General features: G+C 46.4%; 3 protein-coding genes and 1 pseudogene across 3 annotated transcripts; 2 read left to right on the top strand and 2 right to left on the bottom strand.

Moving 5' to 3' along the window:
• The first annotated feature begins 2272 nt into the window (after window positions 1-2272).
• LOC117840366 (novel plant SNARE 13) lies at window positions 2273-6673 on the top strand. Its single transcript, XM_034720875.2, has 10 exons — window positions 2273-2616; window positions 3891-3983; window positions 4326-4419; window positions 4495-4532; window positions 4732-4835; window positions 5309-5388; window positions 5471-5527; window positions 5770-5862; window positions 5999-6073; window positions 6310-6673. Exons 1-10 carry the CDS (start codon window positions 2540-2542, stop codon window positions 6424-6426), a joined length of 828 nt encoding a protein of 275 aa, XP_034576766.1. The 5' UTR covers window positions 2273-2539; the 3' UTR covers window positions 6427-6673.
• Window positions 6674-6706: 33 nt separating this feature from the next.
• Window positions 6707-8502, bottom strand: LOC117840365 (pentatricopeptide repeat-containing protein At1g28690, mitochondrial). The gene has a single exon (XM_034720873.2). The coding sequence runs from the start codon at window positions 8384-8386 to the stop codon at window positions 6833-6835; it is 1554 nt and encodes a 517-aa protein (XP_034576764.1). The 5' UTR covers window positions 8387-8502; the 3' UTR covers window positions 6707-6832.
• An 8097-nt stretch (window positions 8503-16599) lies between these two features.
• LOC117835702 (F-box protein PP2-B15-like) lies at window positions 16600-17649 on the top strand (annotated as a pseudogene).
• A 3130-nt stretch (window positions 17650-20779) lies between these two features.
• Window positions 20780-21863, bottom strand: LOC117835703 (protein STRICTOSIDINE SYNTHASE-LIKE 10). The gene has a single exon (XM_034715041.2). The coding sequence runs from the start codon at window positions 21856-21858 to the stop codon at window positions 20830-20832; it is 1029 nt and encodes a 342-aa protein (XP_034570932.1). The 5' UTR covers window positions 21859-21863; the 3' UTR covers window positions 20780-20829.
• Window positions 21864-24387: the final 2524 nt, after the last annotated feature.

Genomic DNA, 24387 nt, shown 5'->3' on the forward strand with positions numbered 1-24387 from the left:
CTTTTTGAGAGGTCTAGGCAGCATAGAAGGAAGGACCGTGACTTGCAAGGCATTGACGTGCCATATATTTTTCAGTGACTAGCTTCCTGGAGTTTAAGGTAAAGTTTTGCTGTCAACGTGCCGCGAAATGGGCGTGTGTGTGTCCCGTGAAAATACTAGGAAACGGAGTGCCACCGGATCGGGGTTCGTGTTCTCTTTTCCCATTTGAATGGAAGTTTTGTTTTTGAGATCCTTCAGGCACACCTTGAGGCACAAGGGGGCACACGAGATGGACATAGAACATAACCATTGACCATCCGATTTTCAAAAAGTATTGGGCCAAGCCAATTTGACTGTCAACAACATTCGGGTCTGTGATTTGAAAATGCGTGCTAGCTAGTGCAATGTCAATAAGCAAAAAATAGGACTTGTTGGTCTCTTAATAATCTGAAGAGGTGAGAATCGGGCTGCGGTGATATCCGTCACAACGTGAGATTTCGTAGAGTGTTGAAGAATGAACTTTGTTTTTATTTTCTTTTCTTTCCTCCTTTATTTTTGTCCTATGAGGTAGGTAAATGCTAGAAGATTAGAAGAGAGAAGAAGAAGTATGTGCTAGTAACTCAGCCCAAAGAACAATATGGGCCAACTACTGGAGCAGGGCATTTCTTGACAAGGCCTCAAAAATACTCTCTGGATTGCTGCTTCAGCTATTTGGCCCACCATTCTCAAAATAGACAGCGCCATGTGTGCACCGTGCACCTTCGCTGACGCAAATAGGAAGGAATCACGAAGAGCTCAAAGTTGGTACATCGCATTGTACCATGAAACGTTGAACGTCAAATCCTTGACGACGCACAATCCGATTTTTTTCTTCCCCTCCCGCTCCTACGACCTCCTTCCAAGTCAAGATTTAATGCTCTTCCACCCTTCTCTCTGATCACCTTATCGGTTACCTCCCTTAGCCATATGGCCGTTAGTGACATGCATACCTCACAAACACTACCGACTTCGATTATACGTGGATGGTAATGACCTAACCTTCCACCACCGTTTTATCTTTATCTTTTTTAACCACCTCAAATTCTCAAGTGCACACCACTCTATTAGTGATGCTTTGTTGTATCGTACTCCAACATATACTCCCTCTGTTTTTTTACATGTCACATTATGTTTGTCCTAAGTCAAACTTATACCACTTTGACCAAGTTTATAGAAAAATCTAACAACATCTACAATACCAAAATTATTTCATTGAATCCACAATGGAATATATTTTGATAGTGCATATATTTTATAGTATAGTTGTTGTTGAATTTTTCTATAAATTTAATTAAAGTTAGACATATTTGACTTAGAACAAAACTAATGTGACATGTTAAAAAAATCGGAGGGAGTAGCTCTGACAATCCTTCTAACCTAAACCCTAACTTATCCTTTTTTAGCTACTACCAACAAGTCCCAACGATGTGCCATGTCATTGTTACTAGTTGGCACATGCACGTGCGTTGTTTGCTCTAGCGATGATGACTGAAACTGTACATCTATTGTCCTTTTCCCCTCCATTTTCTTCCATTTTCCTTTTTTTTTTCTCCATCCTTATTTCCTTTCTTCTTTCCATGGAAGCTAGTGCTCCTATGTGCTCCTCTCTTGTAGGATTATATCCGTTAATCCATAAATCTTCTATCATTACTTCATAGCGCTAATCATCTTCTACATCTGGTATTGCTACCTTGTCGTGTATCCTTTCACGTCTGGCTGTACTCACCGTGAGATGTCTCAATCATGATGTCCGCCGATAGCTTGCCTATGCCTCCAAACTCATCCACCCGTTGTTGTTCATCGCCCAGCCAACGTCGCATCCACCACCTCACCTCACCATCCTGGATTTTGTCACCTCCACTGCGAGCCTCTCCAAGCCTCGCCTTCTCTTCCCCGTTCTGGTACCACTCCCAATAACTCTAACCTAGCTTCTTCTCCGACTCAGGCCGGCGACCCCTCGCCGCCGATGTGTGTCCGTTCTTTCTCCTCTAAAGCGTTCGCACGTCGACTAGGGATTTTGTAAACGTTGTAACATGGTTGGTTCGCTGCAAGGTGTCCATCGATCCACTCTGACACCTGAAAGAAGCGACGTCATCACGTTTTAGCGGTTAGCTGGAACCACGAAGTTAACAACGTTATCTCACCCCAACCGAACCAGGCAGCCAGTCCCGCATCGCTTTCTTCGGCCTCGCTGTTTCGCCGGATTCTATTCTAAACCCCAGCTAATACGCCAGCCCAGGCAGGAGCCAAGCCCTAGGGCCCCTAGTACTCGTGTACTCTGACCCGAAATCCCCAAGACCCCAAGTCCCCAACTGCCCCTCCTCTCTTCTTTCCCCATCGTCTTCCTCTCCGGTTCCCCAGTTCCCCGCCCCCGACGCTCCCTCTCCGCGGCCGCGGCCCCGCCCTCCGCCTCCGCTCGGACCCCACCGGGAATGGCGGCCTGAGGAGGCCGGCGTGCTAGGGTTCTTCGATCCGTGAGCGGAACGGCGGGGACAGCGGGCGGAGTCGGGGGCCGCCCGCCATGGCGACCGACTTGCCCATGAGCCCGGAGCTCGAGCAGATCGACGGCGAGATCCACGACATCTTCCGCGTGCTACAGTGAGTCCTGGATCTCCCCTCCACTCGCCTTCGCTGCGTTTTGACTTGCTGCCTTGGCGAAGCCGCTGACGGCTTTTCGGGCTGCTCTGACCTCGGCGCTGTCTAAGCTGCGTTACAGCTGGCGATTGGAAGCTAGAATTTAGCAAACGGAATCGAGTTGGTAACCAAACAATTGGCAATTTCGCGTTCGGGGTTGTAGTCACAAGGAACACTGAACCTTTAACCTTGTGTGCTGTGATTTGCACAGACGTCATTCGGGATACTAAAAATGGTTTTTTTGCTTCCATCGTTCAGTGTATTCCTGCTGCCATGTTACTTTTGAGATTATGTAAATGGCACATGGTTTCGTAATTTTACCATTCCTAAGCATTCTCGCATAATTAGTGAAGAAGTCCCGCTGAATTTGCTGCCTCTTTTGTTCATAATACTTGAACCCCACCTTGGAACTGATAGACAAAATTTTGCAATGGCAGCATTGGCTTATGGTGTGCCTATATAGTATGATTGGAAACTGCTGAACTTGATGCTTCTAGTAGATTCGACAACCTAATTTCTCTTCATCAACTTATTTGCTGTCACACTATGCTGTACATGGCGTATAGTCTTGTACATGGATTTCTATATAAGGTTTTGGAAATCTTTGTCTGAATGCCAGTACTTCATTCTTGGATGACGTTAGGTACTGTGGTTTGATCCGTGCTTGTCACTTAGATGATTTGATTAATGATTTCAGACCGATGCTATAGTTTCCTGCCTTTCGTAGACACTTAGATAATGAGATATGGAATGGTTTGGTGCTATTAAATGCTGGTGAAAGTTTAAAGCTCTTGTAGAAAATTCCTAGGGCCAGGATGGATTTTGATGTATGCCTCCTTGTTGGTAATATAAACACTGATCTGATTAAAATTAAAATATCTAACCTTGCCCCCCTCCCACTTCTCTACTACTTCATTTATGAATACTGCAAGCCGTTTTTGGCTTATCTGAAGGATTTCGATGCTTGCATCCTTACTCTGAACTATATTGATCCCACAAATTGATATTTGAAATGCAGTTCTTTTGTGGGATCCAACCTGAGATGCAAATAATAGCATCTTCACCTTTTTTATGAGACCCGATTACGTTGCGTAAATGTTTATGCAGATTTTAAAACTCATTGTTTAACTCTCTTCTGATCTCATTCAACATGCGTTCAAGTTATTAGCTGCTTTCCTATTTAAGTACCTCTGAGTGCTGACAGGAAGTTTTATTCCATGGTATGTACTTTTGTGCAGAAATGGATTCCAAAAGATGGATAAGATTAAAGATTCAAATAGGCAAGCTAAGCAATTGGAAGATCTTACAGGGAAAATGAAGGAGTGCAAGCGGTAGGCCAAGCTGAACACTACTCTTGAATTTCTTATTGCAAAATTTGATGTATTTGTTTTCAATGCATGCACTTTAGTTACTTATTCATCCATATGCATGTCCTCCATTTTTATTATGTATTTATAATTTAAACATCTTTAACTTGTGTGAACTGCTGAATTAGGAATGATATTACATGATCTCTGTTTGTCATGAAGATTTCTCCTTTGAATGATTTATTATTATTGTTGTTGTTGTTATTATTACAATCACTATTGTTGTTGTTGTTTTTATTACAATTATAATTATTATTATTATTATTATTATTGTATAATAATTTCAATTCCACCCTTTTTTTCCAGCTTGATCAAAGAGTTTGATCGCGTTCTCAAAGATGAGGAGTCGAATAATCCACCTGAGATCAACAAGCAGCTAAATGACAGAAAACAGTTCATGGTTGGTAACTCACTTCAGTAGCCTCATTACCTTTCACTTTGCACACTTTTGTAATGTTTCTTGTGCACTGTACAGATCAAAGAGTTGAATTCCTACGTCACCTTGAGGAAAACGTAAGTTGAAGTCCGTCCTTAAGAAAATTGCTGTTGTGCATGTCTCTTTTTCGCTCCCTTTTATTTTTTACCTCAATTTCAAAGACGCATAATACTAAAATTGGAAACTTCTATTTTGAACTGTTATACCTCCTGCAAAGTCTTGTGCCACTTGGTACTTATTTTATGTTTTAAGGCTAATTCCAAATGTTTCTTGCAGATATCAAAGTAGCCTTGGTAACACCAATAAGAGGGTTGAGCTCTTCGATATGGGTGCTGGGAGTAGCGAGCCTGCTGCTGAGGACAATATTCAAATGGCATCAGGTGAAATTAGCTGCTAACTTCATCATAAACTCACAATTTTCTATCTCGCTGTTGCTTTGCAAAACTTAAAGCATGTCAAATGGCTTAGTCACAGAGCATACAAGCATATCTGCGACATTTCAACTTATGATCCTTTTTGAAATTTAACATTAGACGTACTACGGCTAGACTAAACTTCCAGAAAGACAGTGTTGTGAAATTTAAAAATTTGTATGATAGGAAATTATCTTTTTCTGTTAACCAAGTAAAGACTCGTGATCTTGTTTCAGTTGGCTTGTTCCAATTGTGGATGCATTATAAATGCCTGATGGACATCTAAAGAAAGAAAGTAAAAACACATGAACAACAATTTTTTCCAAGACAAAATTCTCACATCAGGATTGTACTGGTTCATTCTATTTTTGTTCATAACCCTTGATATAGGAGCAAGGTATTTTATTTCTTCTAATAGGATCATCTGGCTAACCTTGCAGCCATGACAAATCAACAACTCATTGATGCTGGAAGGAATCAAATGGATCAAACAGATCAAGCTATTGAACGTTCAAAAATGGTTGCTTCCCTTACTATATACCCTTATCCAGTTTGTTTCAGTGCTCTTCCATGGCATGTCTTACAAGACATTCTTCTTGTAGGTTGTGGCACAAACTGTTGAGACTGGAGCTCAAACTGCTGCAACATTAACACAGCAAGTATGCTTCTCTTATACCGGAGTACCGAAATTTCCCCTTCTAAGTGTGTTTTCTGCTGGCTTACATGTTGGCTTACTTAGCATAATGATTTCTTGGAAGATGGATGTATCTGCAATGTCCCATTCAATTTCATAGATTGCATGTAGACAGGCTCAAGATTTTCTGGTTAAAGTTCCCTCTTAAGACTTGCATTTGAGAGTATTATTAGGAGTTTGTAACGCTAAATTTCATCTTGTTTCCAGACGGAGCAAATGAAGAGAATTGGCAATGAGCTTGATTCGGTCCACTTTTCTCTGAAGAAAGCTAGCCAATTAGTGAAAGAGATTGGTCGCCAGGTTCTCCCTCCCTCCCTCTCCCTCTATCTCTCTGCCTCCCTCCCCCTCTTCCTCCCTCCCTCCCTCTCTGTGTCACATACACTTGCTGAGGTCGTCCACAAACACTAACTGAAAGTTAAACACATAAATTTTGCAGGTTGCAACTGACAAATGTATTATGGCATTCCTCTTTCTGATTGTTTTAGGTGTGATTGCTATCATTGTTGTTAAGGTATGTAATGCATGCTTATCATATGCTTCTAGAAGGATATTCTCAATTTAATATTCTTCAAGATCTCGTGCCATCTGATATTACTGGCTTATCATATGCTTCTACAAGGATATTCTCAGTTTAATATTCTTCTTCTCAGTTTAATATTCTTCAAGGAGATCTCATGCCATCTCCTGATATTTCAATGCGACAACGAGAATCTAATCAGAGCCATTCACTATCTACTGTCCTTCCAGATTGTCCATCCAAACAACAAAAACATCCGAGACATTCCAGGACTGGCCCCGCCCGCACAAAATTATCAAATCCATAACAGGAGATTATTGTGGGCAGAGGATTTCATAGGTCTGTGATGAACTGATGATTGTGCATGGAGGTTACATAAAGGTGCACTGTTTGCGAAGCAGCTATCCACATAAGACATAGGATGTCGTAATTGTTCTTTGTGCTTGTGTATTTATTCTTTCGTGTTAACTCCTAGCCCTAGGTCCGAATTCCTGCTTTTGGTGTTTGTACACCGCTGGCCGTTTGGCTCTGTATATGCAACAGGGATGAGATCTTATACGAGTCATTAAAAGTAAGTTCAATAGTGCATGCTTATGTCACTTGGTTTTTTATTCTCTTTTGTACGAGTTGCAAAAATGATTTTTTTCCGATAGAGAAAGGTAGAAATGTTACCGAGAAATTTTACAAGCCATGCCATGCCCATGGGCCCATGGGCAAGGTAAAAACTCTACTTGAACAAGATCTTCGTTCACATCAGTCGACGAGCGGCAGGTTGTCAGAGCCGATCCAGCTGCTGGCAGCGTCTTTCATCACCCCTCGCCTTTTCATCATCTCCCTGACGTCGCGCACGCCGTCCCACTTCCCGGCCGCCGCGAGCGTGTTGGAGAACGCCATGTAGGCGCCCGGCCTCCCCGCGCGGCTGAGCTCGAAGACCTCCCTCGCTGCGGCGTCGGCCACTTCCACGTCCCCGTGCAGCGTGGCCGCACCGAGCAGCGCCGCCCACACGTCGGAGCTCGGCCTCGCCGGTATCCCCCTGACGAAGTCGTAGGCCTGGCGCACGCTCCCGAACCTGCCCAGCAGGTCCACCATGCACGCGTAGTGCTCCATCCGCGGCAGCAGCGAGTACTCGCTCTCCATGCTCCGGAAGACCTCCTGGCCCTGCGACAGCAGTCCGGCGTGCGCGCACGCCGAGAGGACGCTCAGGAAGGTGGCGTGGTTCGGCTTGACGTCCGCCCGCTTCCGCATTTTGCCGAACACCTGGAGGGCCTCCTCGGAGAGGCCGTTCTTCCCGTAGCCGTCGATCATCGAGGTCCAGGTGACGACGTTCCTCTCGGCCATGTGGTCGAAGACCCTCCGGCCGTCCTCCACCCGGCCACACTTGGCGTACATGTCAACCAGGGCGCTCCCCATCTTGATGTCGCTGAAGAGGCTGCTCTTGATCGCCTGGCAGTGCACCTGCTCGCCGAGCTCCGGCGACGACAAGAGAGAACACGCGCCGAGCACGCTCACGAACGTTGACACCGTTGGCCGGAACCCCGCTCGCTGCATCGCCTTGTACACCTCGAGGGAGCCCTCCACTATCTCCTCCGACTTGCTGTACCCCTCGACCATGGCGTTGTACGCCACGACGTCCTTCTCCTCCATCCCCTCGAATATTGCCTCCGCGTCCCTGTACATGCCCTCGTTCATGCACCCGACGAGCAGCGCCGTCGAGCACACCACGCTCTGCACGGGCATCGTGCCGTGCACCCGCCGCGCGTAGCCGAGCAGCCCGCTCTTCACGTAAGCGTCCACCAGCGCGGCGGAGAGGATCTCGTCGGACTCGACGACGGACCTCACGACGCGCGTGTGGACCTCCCTCGCGACGACGCCGGGCAGCGCCAGCGCCGCGGACAGCTTCAGCGCCATGGACAGCGAGAACACGTCCACTCGCCCCGTGGACGCCGCGAGCCGCCTCACGACCCCGAGCGCCTCCCCGGGGAGCCCCCGCCGGAAGTAGCCAGCGGCGAGGTAGTTGTGCGCGGCGTGGGTCGGCCTCGGCATTCTGTCGAACACGGCGCGGGCGTTGTGGAGGGAGCCACATCGGAGGTGCAAGACTAGGAGCTTGACGGAGAGGTCCGCGGCACCGCTGAGGCCCGAAGCGAGGAGCTGCGCGTGGAGGGTCTGCGACGTGGGCCGCGGCGGGGACGCGTCGATGAGCCCCTGGAGCGCGGTGGCGAGAGCGGCGGCGGTGCGGAGGTGGCGAGGGACGCGCGGTGGGAGCGAGCCAGCGTGCGGGAGGCAGTGGACTCTGTTACTCTGTTGCATTTTGGGCGATGTCACTTTCCGCTTCAGGTTGAAATATTTCTAGCTCGCTTCGACAATCGAGATATCCCTTGTATACAAGCTAAAGGTCTTTTTTTGTTTAACATGTTTTATTTGGGTTTAATTTTGGTTCCTCAATTGTTATCTTTGAGCTAGTGCAAATTTATGACCTCCATAGCCTCTCTCTACTTCAACCAACAGTCCAACAACCATCGATTTGTCGGTTGAACTAGATAGCGCTGTGGAGATCCTTAGGGTTCAAAGTGATTTAATTTTTAGTCGGAAGTACAATCTGTTAGTGAAGCTGATAGTTTCACTGTCCGTTCGTGAGAAAATTTGAGAGTGAAGGCAACTTTTGCTCCCGGCTTTAGAAGGTATCAGTATTCACTACACCATGCATGGTGAATTGGTGATGGTTCATTTTCTGTGGTTGCCTGATGGCAGTTAGTGTCGATTGATCCAGGTCTCCAGGGTTAAAATTTGATTAATGCTGTGATCGAAGGGCTAACGTTTTATTAATGATGTGGCCAAACGAGAGACCCGTGTTTGTATACCCTCTTTCCCAAATTATAAGTCATTTTAGGTTCCTACATTTTATTATGCATCTAAAAATAATATATATTTAGTTGCATAGCAAAACATATGAATCTAAAAAAAGCTAAAACGACTTATAATTTGGCACGGAGGGAGTAGTTAAGATTATTGGATAGACAAACAAGCCTTTTTTTTATATCTCCATTAAGGTACATTCTGCTTAACATATTATGATAATTGATCTTAGAATCTTCGAGCTAGCCCAAACGTGCTTCCGTGAATTGTACCAGACGGTCTACATCAAACTTTGATCAAAATACTATGATGCCAAATATCTAAAGCTTTGGGGAAAAAATCAGCTTATGGAAGACACAATCCCAAGTTACCTTTCAATGGCCACATCTTTAATCCCTTGTTAATGCTCTCCCTATCTTCGGCTCAAGGACAAGGGCCGTTAATAACCCCATTACTATTTATGCTTGCATAAATTTGTTGCCACATGAAATCATTTACACCATGGGAATAAAATACTTATTTTAGACTATTGTTAGCATCCGATTCATATGTATAATCTTACCATATTATGACCCCACCAAGCTAAAATGATCTCCATCCCATTTTATATCATAATTGTTAGGCTTCGTTTGGATGTTGATATTGGAGGGCTCGGTATTGAATTGAGTCCAATACCAATTCAGCCTAGTTTTGAAAATGGTTCACAGTACTAAAACAATTGTTTGGATGTACATGTAATTGCTAGATGGAATTCAAGGAGGCTTCAAATACCAATTCTTGTTTGGATGTGCATACAATAGAATTTGGCATTAACTATCTTCTTCTCTCCATCGAGTCCTCACCCGCGCCTCCGCCTCCTACTGCTCCGACATGTCGGCGAGATGGAGGGCCGCGGCGGAGGGATGCTACTGCAGCGCGGCACATGCCAGCGAAGGGAGATGGAGGGCCCCCACTGGGGAGGAAGTGGAGGAAGAAGAGAAGGGGGCGCTGTCGCGGGTGCCGCTGCTGGCGAGGAAGAAGAGAAGGGGCGCCGCCGCCGGGGGTGAGGAGAAGAGAAGGGGTGCCACCGCCGCCGGCAAGGAGAAGAGAAGGGGTGCCGCGGCCGCCGGCGAGGGAGATGGAGGGACCCTACCGGGGAGGAAGTGGAGGAAGAAGAGAAGGGGGCACCGCTGCCGGCAAGGAAGAAGAGAAGGGGTGCCGCCGCCTGGGATGAGGAGAAGAGAAGGGGTGCCGCCGCCTGGGATGAGGAGAAGAGAAGGGGCGCCGCTGCTGCTGGTGAGGAGAAGAGAAGGGAGGCCGCAGCCGTCGGCGAGGGAGAAGAGAAGGGACGCCGCCGCCGGTAAGGGAGAAGAGAAGGGCTGCCGCGCCGCTGCAGGTGAGGAGAATAGAAGGGCTGCTGCGCCGTTGCCGGCGAGGAAGAAGAGAAGGGGCGCCCCGCTACATTTGGGGAGCGGGCGACTATTTCTTTTCGAGGGGGAGGCGAATTTAGCGCAAAACCGAGGGGAAGTGCTCGGTATCGAGGGTGACAAGCTGCAGGTGCGGTAAATACCGGTTGGCATTGGGGTTAAATTCCAATTCCGAATTCCAAACCATCCAAACAGTAGGCATTGGAGTTAGCCAATACCAATTCCCAATTCCAGGGCTGAATATCAACATCCAAATGCAACCTTATAGTATTATCGAAGCATTCTGTGTGATATTCTTCCTATCCTAACATAAATATTATTAAGATTTAAAATTATGTAATCTATATAAGAAATTAAGTTTTGTCGGTTTATTCTTCGGGAATGACTCCACAATAATCAAGTGAAATTTATCTTTGCATCACTCGATTTTTAGACTAATGGTATGTTGCAATATTAGAATTGGACATCAGACAAATTTTGAGTGAAAAGGAGCAAAAAGTCACTCGATTTCCCTAATCAATGTCGTTTGTAGTAGAAAATTAGACTGAAAAAACTACATATTCATCAACCAAAAAAACAAAAATATGCTAGCAACAAGGCATACGTCAAGATGTATAAATCGATTATGCTACTGGAAAAAAATAATGGTAGTGTAGAATGGGCAAAAAATAACAAGATGAAGATGACAAACTCATAGGCACATATATGAAAAAGAAAACATATCTTGGCCTTACAAAACATAATAAAATATTACATTAATTTGATTTGGCCCAAAGAAATCACATCCTGCCAAAGGTAAAATTAAACAAAATTGTAAGGATTGAAATATATTACATAAGTAATAAGAAAATTTAAGAATATTTAGGTGTCCACTAGGATTAACATTATCTTCAGCAATTGATGCATCGACCATGCAAAATTTCCTTTCCATAGCAATCTATAAACAAAAATGAATAACATAGTGATTTGACCGAGTAGTGTCATAATGCTGAAAATTCCTGTAACAAAATGAAAACCCGATGATCTAAAAAGACATAACATGAAGGGAACCTAACAACCTAGTTTCTGCAATAGACCTGATCATGGGTCACCCGACCTGACCCACTCAAAAACAAATCCGACCCGACCCGACCTGATTAATATGTTGGGTGGGCGTGGGCCGGTATTTATGACCCGATCTAAAATATGGGCTGAGCATGGGTCAAAATTTTCGACCCGACATTCAAAAAAACCCAACTTAACCTGAAGATTACACACAAAAATATGGGTTTGATCCGATCCAACATGACCCAACTCCACAGCCACCAAAGACAAGCATGCCTGCTCCTCCGTGCTCCCCATCGATCCCTCCTCTCTCTCCTCAAGCCATTGCCGCCCGCGGGAGGAGATAGATGGGAGGAGGGAAAATGGTTTGTAGGGAGAAGAAATCGTACGGGAAGAAGAAAAATCGCCGGGGTAGCTCGATTTTGGGGGTCGGGTGTGGGAGTTAGCAGCACAAAAATGGCTCCGATGGCCGCCAGTATTGGATGCACTGGAATATTGGGCAGCGGTTTGGGCACCTGTCGGAGCAAGTATTTTTGAGTTTGTTCCCAAAACTAATTTTTAGGAGTAGATTTTGGATACTCTTGGGGATGCTTTTCTAGACATTTAGAAAAGCATAACCTCTCATTCACGTCACCATCCAGAACATTGCCAATTTTGATGCCCCAGCTATAAAACACGAGCCGCTGCAGCCGCTCATCACACCTTCCTCCACTCCCCAAATGAGCAGTTAAATCCGGTGGATGCATGGCTTTGCAAGTCGAATGCAGTGAGAGATGGAACATGATCTGAGGAACGAAACCCCTACCAAAATGAGCATAGGATAATACAACCATGGTGGGAATACCTTAGAACAAGAACTCTCCTTTGCGAAGGGAGCGCATCTGCCCTCCGCCATGAAGCGCAGCCGCCGTCGAAAAGTTTGATCGCCGGCGCGCTGCCTCTGTTCAAGATAGATCCGAGAGACCGAGAAAGAGAGGGAGCGATGGAGAAAAGACAATGAAGGATAACCGGACAAACAAACCTGGGTTGTACTGGCATATACGGGCCTTGCGCGCGTTCCGCGGGTTGGGCGAAAAAAGATATTCGACACACAAAATCTCGAAGGGGTTGGCACGGGTAGCTATGGACAGGTTATCCGGGAGATCAATACAGGGAGGAAGATTCAAAACTGTTGAGGTCGTGCACGAAAGCATAAGATCCAACATCGAACGCACATGTGCTAGCTAGGAGCTCAATTTATAGTCAGGTCAGTAGATATGTGTGGTTTCTAACACCATCGGATGGTGTTTGTAATTCGTTCTCCCAAATTTTTAAATAAATAAAAGGTGGAGAGATCTCAAAAAAATAACAAAATTTGACTCACGATAAAAATTAGTTTTTACTCGTAACTGTTTTTTTGGTTAACATGACATTCATTCATTAACCAACAACATTGTTACATTCAGAGTCAGAGTCAGGATATCCCGCATTGGTAGTGGTACTTCAGTCTGCCACGCAGCCACTACATGAAAACGCGATACCTGCCTAGCGCACACATTCGCAAGCTCGTTACAATCTCTACTAGCAAACACAAATTTAAAGCACTAAAACAAAGCTTCAGATCCTGCATACGCTGTAGGTGCGGAGAGATCACTAATCTTTGATTCCTACCAGCGCGCCATAGGGTGATAAGCTCCTGGCAATCTGTCTCCAGAATTAGCTGACAAACATCATGTCTTCTTGCAAGCTCCATACCATCAATACACACCATCGCCTCCATTGTTAGGGCATCCAAAGAGTTCGCGTACCATTTGGCATATCCAGCAATCATGCCACCATTGTGGCTACGCAGAACCGTACCTGCCGCTCCCGTTTGTGAGTCCACGTTAAGGGGTTAATTGGTTGCCTGTGTGGAGGCTCAGCCAGGCTGCTAGGATGCAGTCTGCGCTAGTTTGGTTGCCTGCACACTCATGCGAGCCTGACCCGGCTCATGCAAAAGGCACCACTCAGCCTGGCTCCCGGGAAACGCAGATGGAGTCTGTTTCCCGTGGACCTGGCTCGGTGGGTGCAAGTGATTTTCACTAATGATGATGTTAAGCAAGTGATTAACTTATTAAGTGGTATTAGTATTTTTCAAAGATGATTAAGACTTAATGAGGTAGAATAAGAACTACTAAAGTAAACTTAAATAAAATAAGCATCATAATAATATTTATTGTAATAGTTCATGTCATGCAACATGTTCTCATGCGGGCAATTAAACAACTTCTGTCCGTGGTCCGGGTGAATGAATACACATTGCATCTGTTGATGCCTGGCTATCGGGAGCCTGGCTCACAGATACGAGCTAGGCTAAGCTCAGCAGCAAACCAGTCACGCCCTAAAGGGCGCATCCGAGTTGCATTTGACCCACCCGAGCCCAGGTTTCTCCCACATCTTCTCGATTCTTGGCTCTCTTGTGGCCCTCTCAGGGTGTTTGATTCGGCACAAGTCATATGCGGTATCCTTGGCCCATGCAACAGCCATGTTCAGCGGCATTGGCGACCCTCCATGCCGAAGTTCGTTCCTCGCCATCCCCAGGGATCACATTCCGCATAAAATAACTGATGCATGTTCTTTAGGACACACTCTGATGTCCAGCAAATCTCTCGCCCAAGTTACTGGATGCAAACGGGGCAGTTTAACCCCCGTAATATCTCTCTAGCTTCCCAAAAACTTCTTGCCAATATTGTGCATTCCACTAGGATATGAAGGATTGATTCTTTTTCGGCTCCACAAAGTTCACAATTTGCAACCCGCTCAATGTGCCTCCCGGCACGCCAGATTCTGATAATAACTGTTAGGAATTTCGTATTCCACATGTTGATACTCTTTTGCGTGTTGTGATACATTAACACTTAATGTATAAATGGGAACTTTTAAAAGACCAAGTTGTAATAAAATATTACCTACACTTATGGTGGATTGAAAATAATGTGAATTAGTCCACTTAAGTTAACACGAATTCAATTAAATTATCAAAGTGATATTACTAGCAAAAGTGTCCATGTGTTGATACAGGCGAAGGGCGTATGTATATACTAGCAAATTTGCCCGTGCGTTGCAATGAGACGCAAGAGCAGTGAAACAACCACAATGGTAACGTGCAACTAGAGGTCCACACTCAGTTGGAGTGGCGGTTCTACTTCCCTCCGCTGCTTGCAAGCTGCCTGCCGCCGAGCCCCCTCCGTCAAGCTCCTTCTCAACATCCCGCTCCACTTCCTTCCCCCTGCCTGCAAACAGCGTGCTGCCGTTCATCCATCGAGCATCTGCCACTGGCGGCGCCAGCACGAACGCGTAATAAATCGTGTGATGCCACGGAGAAGGAGGGGAAGCTGGTGCTAGTGGTGATTAGTGTGCTGGCGCCGAACTTGACGCGAACGCGTGCAAGCAGAAGTTGTCGCAGGAACCTATCGCAGCGCTTCAGACAGGTCCGTGGGGATGGCGGAGGGGGCGTGTGTTGTGCACACGTCGGCAATCGCAGACACGCGCCACAGGCGAGGAAGAAAAACTGCAGTGTGTTTAACTCACAGGACTGTGGGTTGATTATGAAAAATGTGAGTTATTTTTTTGCAAAACAACCACGACGGTTGGAAGAAACATACGACACTTTAATATTATATATAAATATATTAGCAGGTATGCCCGTGGGTTGCAATGGGAGAAAAAAATCATCGCACAACCCTAACCTAATAAACATGACAAACAACTCAGGTGACATTGTGACAACTTAATTGTTGTTGCCGTGCGGCCGCACGGTGTACAATCCGTCAACGTCAGCCCCGTCAGCCTTGACATGCACCGACTTAGCAGTACCGGCAGTCCAACCAGTGACACATGGAGGAGGGAAGGGCACACTGAGCTCTGTGTCGTACATGTGCATCAGACCGCGACAGGAGAAGAGCGCGGGGGCTATGCTGTCAGCATGAGGATGCAGGAACCAGCTCTCGCGCCGGCTCAGCCATAGTGTGCCTTCAAGTCGAGGCTTCATTTTTCTCTTTCCTCATCAGGCATCGGTTTGCATGGGATTAGCACACTGCAGTGAAGGACGCGATGCTCAAACGAAAAAAAGCCAGCATCAATGATTGTAGGGTTTGTTTGGTTACCGGGTCGATGTGGGTCGGAACGGGTTCGACCCCTATCATCCCACGTTTGGTTGGAAATGGAGTGGGTTGGGTTCGACCTCCATCGGGAATATTCCCCGTAGATGCGGGTCGAATGCGTCCGCCCAAAACGAGCGGACGCACTCGACCTGCACGGACGGCGTGTGCGTCTGTCCGTGCGTGCGCGGGAGGCGGCGGCCGTGCACAGGGGCGGCGAGGAGGCGGCGGCCGGCGTTGGGCGGGGAGGAGTCGGGGCTGGCGTAGGGGCGGCGAGGAGGCGGCTGCCGGCGTCGGGGCGGGAGGGAGCGGGTGGCGCCGGGGCCGGGGCCGGGAGGGAGCGAGCAGAGGAGTAGGCGTGGAGGATGAAGAAGATGGCATGGGAAAAAAGAGAGGATGATATGTGGACCCCGCAGCTGATAGGTGGGACCTATTGCTAACGGTGTTAAAATACCATCCATCCCAACCTTCTCGATCCCTCCAATGAAACAAAAAACTAGGTCCAATCTATCCCTCTCCATCCCTCTCATCCAAACAATGAGATGGATCAACTCCAACTCATAAAAGGGGTAGGCTCCAATCCAACCCTCGTCCCAAAATCAAAAATCAAATACATGCGAAGTTTCCTCGAGGCCAAAGTATAGATTATAAATTCCATCGGCAGCTGTACCGCTGCTTACTTGCTCACGGGTTAGCAGTGAGAAGAAAATAAGTTATTTTTGTACATTTTAACTGTTAGCGGGCCCTACAGAGATCAATGCTCATTCGCTCAACACTGCAGCAAGAGAATAGGGGTATGTTTAGTTTCCCAAACTCCTAACTTTAACACTATGTAAAAAGAAGATTCCTCATCACATCAAACTTGCGGTACATGCATGGAGTACTAAATGTAGACAATCAAAAACTAATTGTACAGTTTTGTTGTACTTTGCGAGATGAATCTTTTGAGCCTAATTAGTCAATATTTGGACAATAATTCACAAATATAAACGAAACGCTATAGTATGCTACAGTGTTACAACAGTGATTTTGCATCTCCAAAGTTGGGCAACTAAACAAGGCCTAGAATGGAGCACCGGTGGTGACGTGACTTTCACGCATGGTAGTGTACGGCACGCCGTGACTTTCGATGATCCGTGCTTCTGAGTTGCTTAGGGCCTGTTTGGCTCCTAGGTTAAACTTTAGCTCCTGCCACATCAGATGTTTAATACTAATTAGGAATATTAAATATAGGCTAATTACAAAACTAATTGTACAGATGGAGGCTAATTCGCGAGACGAATCTATTAAACCTAATTAGTCCATGATTTGATAGTGTGGTGCTACAGTAACCATTTGTTAATGATGGATTAATTAGGCTCAATAAATTTATCTTGCGAATTAGCCCAGAGCTTCTGCAATTAGTTTTATAATTAGCTCATATTTAATCTTTTTAATTTGCATCTGAATATTTGATGTGACAAGGGCTAAATTTAGCCCTAGTATCAAAAAGCCTCTTCTATTCCAAGATGTCACTGGAGGTAAAAGTCTTTTCATACTCAAGATTTTATCGTCGAAGACGTTGACATCAATGTCATATCATTGCATCTGCACGGTCATTGAAAAAATTATACTGCTAATCTTTCATCCGTCCTGATTTCGCTGATTTGGCAGCCATGCTGTAATAAGCGTTGCGATCGTTTGCAGGTTCGGTGACGTGGCCGAGCTGGTGGAGTGCTCGTCCCTGGACATCTACGGCCGGCTCCCGGCCGCCGAGCTCACGCCGGCGACCTCCTACGCCGCGTACCTGGTCTACGGCGTGGCGGAGGGGCACCGCGGCCTGAGCTACCCGGACTAGGAGACGACCGTGGCGCTGGGCGGGGGCCGCGTGGCGGCGGCGCGGGCGCGCCACGCCGTGTGCCTCCACCCCGAGGAGGCCGCGGCGCGCAAGTTCAGGGCCGTGTCCCGCGGCACTGGCGAGGACTCACCGAGGCGGCCGAGGCTGCGGGAGGACGGGTGGTCGGAGATGGAGATGGGGCGGCTGCGCACGCCCAGCGACGACGGCGGGTAGGAGGCCGACCGGGAGGTGGTGGTGAGCTTCGAGGTGCTGGGGTGGTACCCGAAGCGTGGGCTCATTGTCGAGGGCGTCGAGTTTAGGCTCGTCAACTGATTTCGGCCTTTCTAGCTTGTCGACTTCGACTCTTCGTGTAACGCTTGGTTGAAGGGAAATTTATGTAATACTAGATGTTCGTGCATTGCCACAGGAGGAAAAAAAATCTAGCATCCAACTATTACTATTCGTAAGTTGTTGTTGACACCGAATTTTGACCAATCCTATAAATTCGGAGTACAAGATAATTGGAGTCACGTACAGCAATAAGAAGCTAGCATGCGTGCACGTAAGCACAGAGTCCAAATCGGCTTCATTGGATTTATCGGCAAGGAGAGGCAAGGATGATATAAAGGAAATGCCAGCACGTATGGATAAAAATGATTAGAATATACAACATGGATTCTGGTGCACTTTGCATGCCATGAGTGGGAGGCTACCAGAATAATTATGCATGCGGCCGATCTGTGCATGTACGGGAGGTTGTTTCATAGAATAAAATATTTTAGAGATAGAGTTTGGTTAGTTAGAGATAGAGTTTTTTATTAGAAAAGATTGTGTACGTGACTTGCCTTGCGCGTGGTTAGATGCCAATTACGTAACGTCCGCCCTATAAATATAAAGGGATGTGGCCATTTTAAAGAATCATCACACGATCAATATACAATACATTTATATTTTATTTACCTTTTCGGCTTCACGCCATTGCCCTAGGAGTAGGAGTAATGTAGCTTCTCGACGAGTTCCTTATAGCAAGCTGGGCTGCATCGACCTCGATCTCCGGCGAGCTGCAAGTTTCGTCATCAGGTGTTCTAGGCTTTAACCACCGGGCGCATCGCTATGGTTTCGTCTAGTTTCATCTACCGGTTGTCGAGTATCTTGGATCTTTGACTTACGGCACATCGCTTCTGTCTCGATCTACAGTATTCACCAGTTATCCCGCCTTGATTAAGCTTGCATCGGCTGATATTTATTTGTTCTATCGTCTTGCTGTTTACGACATATTAATTGTTATTAATTCTGTCGGAATAGACGATAGATCTATTTTTAATAGCCTGTTGCATCTTGATCTTGGCCATCCTTTGAGTGTTGTTGGGAGTAAGTTCCGTTGTGATTGGATCATCGGCTGGTGGGATTCAGATTAACATCCTGCTAAATATTTCTAGACTGCAACTACCGGGCGCATCGCTGTGGTTTCATCTAGAGATATTGGTGGAGAGTTTAGTTTAGATCTCATCGGTTTGTGGCTCTAGCTAAGGTGGAGTGGCAGCTCAATAGCATCCTGTTTTCTATCGGCTGCCTGGCCGATGGTTATTGTAAATTATATTAAATCGGCTGGATGGCCGATGAATCACTCACATTCATCAAGGCACTGGAATCGGCTTCACAGCTAATATATTTATCATGATTTATTTTGTTGCACTATTATTGCTACTGTGCCAGAATTAAATCGGCCCGATCGGCCGACTCCATCGAACTTCGAGAGAATTATCTCCACCTTGTCAGTTGAATGGTCAAACTGACTGGCACGCCCGCGCACACCATGCGCGCCGATTTGGATTCTGCTGGTTACTGCACCAAGTTTTGGTGTCAACAGTTGTCTTGTTTTGATGATACTTAGCTATCATTTGTTGAGCGTGGAGTCACCGTCACTGGCTAAGCACAACTGCTATTGTTGATTGTCATGGTCCTGTCATCACTTTTGCTCACTCGGCTTTTGTCTTGCTCAACCGTCCACATGAGCTGCATCAAGGAGCGTTTTGTAGGTGCTTAGATCAAGGGTGGCATCGTTTCACCGTGGAGGATATGGGCTATCTCTTTTGGCATCTAATTTTAAGAAAGATCCAATATAGAGCTCTCGCTCAAATTCTCAATTATTTGCACATTAAGTTCAGTTGCTCTAGAAAATCCTTCGGTTCCTATTTTTTTCTATGGAAAGATCCTTGAACTACAAAATATTTTTTTTGATTCTTTGGATTAGTTTTATTGCTATTTAATTCTCTTCTTATTCATTTGTATCTAATTTTTTTAATCAAATTTACTTCACAGTTTAAATTATTTTGGGTCAAAACACGAAGCACATCTAAGAGGCGATCGTGTCAAGCACCATCCCTACCTCTCTCTTGATTGTTTTCTGTGCTCCTTCATCATTCAAATAGGCAAACGGCAGCTGCATAGCACCGCTCCACCTGCATCTCTCTCTCAATTACTCATCTCCAGATCTTCTTGTCGGTTGCTAGTGTAGCATGTCCATGCAAGGGCCTTGAGGGCAAGCTCAAGCATGACCAGCAGCCTCGCGAACTGCTCCGGTGCTTGTTTTCCCTCGCTGCACCATGTTGAGGATCAATGCACCATGGGCTCATGGCTGAAGCGGATGGACACGGAGGGGAGCAGCAACAATAAGCGGCGTGCATACAGGGGCAAGGTGAGTGGGCGGTGGAGGGCGGCCTCCCTGTTGTTTCTGCTGGCTACGAATCCTGGCCGACCATGATGGGAGAGTTCCAGCCTTCCATCATCAACAACTATTCCAAGGACCGCGGGTTGATTACGAAAAAGTTGTGGAATTTTTTTTTTCAAAACAACCACGACGGTTGGAAGAAACAACCGTACTTTAATATTAGGTAGAGATATACCCCTGATTAATTTTGCAAACAGGTACCATGCTCTTGTCCGCAATAGTAAAATTAGTGGTATTTTCAGGACAACTTTCTCAAATCAATGTTATTTCCATGTGAATTTTTTTTCCAGATCGGTGATCTAAGATTGGGCAATTAGTTATTTGCCAACTACTTATAAAAAAATATTTGTTCTCGATGTCTCAATGGAACACGAGGTCTATATGTGTTCCTGACAATGACAAACAAGAGATCGTGCAAAATTACGGGATAAAATTATATAACGAATAAAATTAATGTTTAAAAAGAATAAACAAATTTATGCATCTAATGTAAGCATAAAGGTGTTCTAAGAAATGTAAAACCTTTTTAGAACCGGCTGTCTGATTGAATCTACTTATATCTAATAATCCATCCATATGCAAATGACGACGTTACTATTAGACTAGTCTTAATGGAAGTTTCATGTCATTAAATTCAATGTCACATCCCATGACACTCATCTGACACTCATTCCATGATGATTTTAATAGAGAGAATTTTATCAGATAAGAGAGGAGTTCATCCCATGACACTCATCTGACACTAATTCACCTATACATTAGTAGTAGTTAATCCTCGAGTCCTAATAAACTAGGCCGACGTAGTCGAGCTCCACTGATCCCAGCCATAGCTGGCCGTCCTTTTCGGCAACATCGCTAAGCGTGACGCCCTTGGCCGCCGTAAGCTCCTCCACCTCCAGGCCGTCCGACCCGAGCCGGACGCCCACCAAGTGCTTCACGGGAGCCGCCGCGTCGAGCCGCGCCTTCTCCTGGTTGAGCGCCACCCAGTAGCCTCCCTTAGCGTCGCGCCTCACATTATCCGGGTACCCCGGCAGGTCCGCCATGAGCTCATACTGCCCGGCCTTGGAGCCCTTGAGCCAGTACCTGAACGCCTGGCACGGCACCGTGTGCGCTACCACCACGTGTGTCCTGTCCCCGCTCACTGCCACGCCGTTCGGGTACGGCAAGCCGGCCCGGAGGACGGTCACCTGCTTCGCCCGCGCGTCGTACTTTAGCAGCCGCCCCGTCGCATCGGCATTCATCATTATCTCCGTGTTGAACCGGCGCGGGTACGTGATACTGCTGTCGGTGAAGTAGACGTCGCCGGTAGCCTGGTCGACGTCCAACCCGTTGACGAAGTGGAATGGCACGCCGTCAGCCTGGGTCGCCAATACCTCCGCCTCGCCGCCGTCGGGCCCAACCTTCATCAGCCCGTGGTACGCGTCGGCGATGTAGAGGTCGCCGGTCTTAGCGAAGAACTGGAGCCCCAGCGGGCGGCCGCAGATACTCTCCGTCTCCTCCGACGGCACCACGGACGCCGTGCACAGCGGGATCTTCCGGTAGTTGGGGCTGTGCGCGAACGTGGTCCAGCCGAGGGTGCTGCCGCCCCACTTGAGGACGCGACCGTCGGAGACGCCGGCGTAGGGCCCCTGGCCCCGGCGGTCGAAGGCGAGGCTCTCGGCGCCGGTGACGCCGTTGGGCAGCGGAAGATGAAAGCTCCAGAGCGTGGGCGTGGTCTTGATCGGCTGGGCGGCGCAGGACGACGACGTGAGCAGGAGCGCGAGGGCGACGGCACACAGGAGCGACGCCACCAGGTTCTTAATGCGCGCCATCTCGATCTCGATTATGCTGAGAGCAGCTTTGGTTTGATGGGACGGCGTGGTGGGCAGGTAGCTGCCGTTTTATTGGCCAGGCCGAGTATGCCGCGACGGACTCGGACGCGGCCTTGCGTCGCCGTGAGTGTTGAGGAGACTCGAGCTCTTCTTCTTTCCTGTGTCCGGTGCGTTGTCGTCCGAGCCCAGCTCGGGTTCGTTTTGGTGGGTGTCCCGTGTCCGCCTCGGCGACTCGCCCAGGATTCGCCTCTGCTTGCAACGTTTCGGCGCCGCAAACCGGGAGGAGTCCGTCGCGCGTCTTCGCCCTTTCAGGTGTCTCTCTTCTGACGGAGTCGGTCTTGTGCACGTCAAGCGGTTTTGGATTTGGCGAAATTTTGCGTTCTGCTGCTGCTTCGGTTTGATCGTTCCTCGCTGGTGTTAGCACCACAGGTAGCACAGCAAGTCAGCAACAGGATATAGGAACAGAGAATTGAATTGGAGATAGGAAGAACAGAGCAAGGATAGGAGAACATAAAGGAAAATGAATTGGAGATTCAGTTTACATATATTGGACCTAGTTCATTCTGGACCTCACTTCGACATTGCCTTGCCTTGCCCGTTCTCGGCGACGGCGAGGCCCGTTTGCTTCCACTCGTTCTCTCTTTCTCTATAGGCCGTGACGATGGGTTGGTTCTTGGTGCTGGCAGCTGGCGCACCAGAACAAGTTTTATCTGTGACTCAGATCCTAACAAATGTCCTGGTAACCGGGGATCTGCCTTTGGAAGTTCCTCGCTCACGAAGTCACGATTGTACTCATCTTGAGTGATAGTATATCAAATTTTTTGGTCAAGTTTAAGAGGGAAAAAAAGAATACTTGACCTAGTTAACTAGTACTACCTAGCAAAATGCTTGTCGTTGGTTAGTTCATTTTTGAACTAATCAACATCAAACATTTTGATACGGAGGTAGTAGTACATCCCAACATCCAGGCTACCCATTTTTTAAACCCAGCACCTGTAGTCTTACGCTCCTTCTGTTCTTCTGCCGACCAAGTTGCATTGACTGCGCTAACAACTGAAAATCGCCACAGCCGCCATTGTTCCTGATAAAGTTCAGGCCAAACCGGGTTTCCACAGTTTGGTTTTTCTTTTTAGGCAATTTGGTTTGGTGGGAAATGGGCTGAGAAGGCTATTGGTTTGGTTGGATTGACTCGATTTTGTTCAAGGTGTTTCTGTTTAATATAGGTCTTAAACCTGTTGGATCGCCGCTGTCCGCCACGCTCGTGGATAGGCTCGCCCCCAGGGAGGTGGACTACTCAATGTTTTTAGCAAAATGGACTAAAATCTATAAGAGATAATTCAGTATATCAGTCAGCTACTTTGTGCATATTAATGCGGCTGAATCGACTTCACCCTACTTCAAAAGGTAGACCCTGTAAGTAAAACACTGCATTCACGTCATAAAATTTTAACAAAATTGACTGAGTTTTGTTATCATTGAAGGGAGGAAGAAGAGAGCGAACTTTAGAAGTTTGAAACACTGGTGTCTCTGACTCTCTGGCACCTATGTGCTTTGCAACCGGTATGAGAGACATGCATGGTCCGATACTAAAGAGGGATTTTTGGTACCGGTTGCTGCAATGCATGAAAAACCTTTAGCACCGGTTGGATTCACGTGCACGCCGATGCATGGGAACTCCTTTAACATATACTAAAGGGTCCTATTTTATTTTTTATTACTTATTTTAAGTTGCACCACTATGTGTACGCAACATGCGTACCACATATCTATCTTGCACTATTATACGTTCATATACATTGTTATGATTGAGTTGAGAATGTATAAAACTAACTAACATCATGTAATTAAGGGCATTTCATATATCCCTATATAATATTCAATATATTATATACATATGTACAATATATTATACATTTACTACTACTTTGCTTAAGAAGACGATTCTGGTAGATGAAGAGGATGGCTCGTAGCGGAATTCTCTTGTGGTACTTATGACCTCACCCATAAGAAATCCTCGTTCTTGAATTGTGAAGATCCTATACGACATAATGAGTTCTTTCTTCATCTTCATCGACTGCCATTTGCAAAAAATATGAATAAATTAAATCAACGCTTGAACATATTGAGAAACAATATATTGTTATTGGTGCTTACGTACTTGGATATCTGAATCCATCACCTTATCACCTACAGAATTGTGAATGAACTCACAAACATAGCATCTATATATATTGTTCCCTACTTCCTATTTTAGACACTTTAACAGAAAAATAAATTATGAAATATTAGTGGCATAGAACAAATAAGATGTGCAAACTCCGTACATACCGGAAAGTCCATCTTAACAACAAGTGTTTCCTTAAATTCACCGTATACATTTAGACGGAACCGTGCCCATGCTTGCTTAAGAAGTCTAAGAGGATTTGGAAACTTTCCTTTTGCTTAAGGAATTCTAAGAGGATTTGAAAACTTTCCTTTAGTTTTCTCAATTAGTCATCACATTAATACAGATAGTGTTACCAACCGGTA

Source organism: Setaria viridis, chromosome 9 (genome assembly GCF_005286985.2).
Source record: "Setaria viridis chromosome 9, Setaria_viridis_v4.0, whole genome shotgun sequence".
Taxonomy (NCBI): Eukaryota; Viridiplantae; Streptophyta; class Magnoliopsida; order Poales; family Poaceae; genus Setaria; species Setaria viridis.

Coding starts and splice junctions, on each gene's coding strand:
- LOC117840366 (XM_034720875.2), top strand. CDS start 2,540: ATGGCGACCGACTTGCCCATGAGCCCGGAGCTCGAGCAGATCGACGGC. Junction 4,836..5,308: donor CAATATTCAAATGGCATCAG/GTGAAATTAGCT, acceptor CTAACCTTGCAG/CCATGACAAATCAACAACTC. Junction 5,863..5,998: donor TGAAAGAGATTGGTCGCCAG/GTTCTCCCTCCC, acceptor TAAATTTTGCAG/GTTGCAACTGACAAATGTAT.
- LOC117835703 (XM_034715041.2), bottom strand. CDS start 21,858: ATGGCGCGCATTAAGAACCTGGTGGCGTCGCTCCTGTGTGCCGTCGCC.
- LOC117840365 (XM_034720873.2), bottom strand. CDS start 8,386: ATGCAACAGAGTAACAGAGTCCACTGCCTCCCGCACGCTGGCTCGCTC.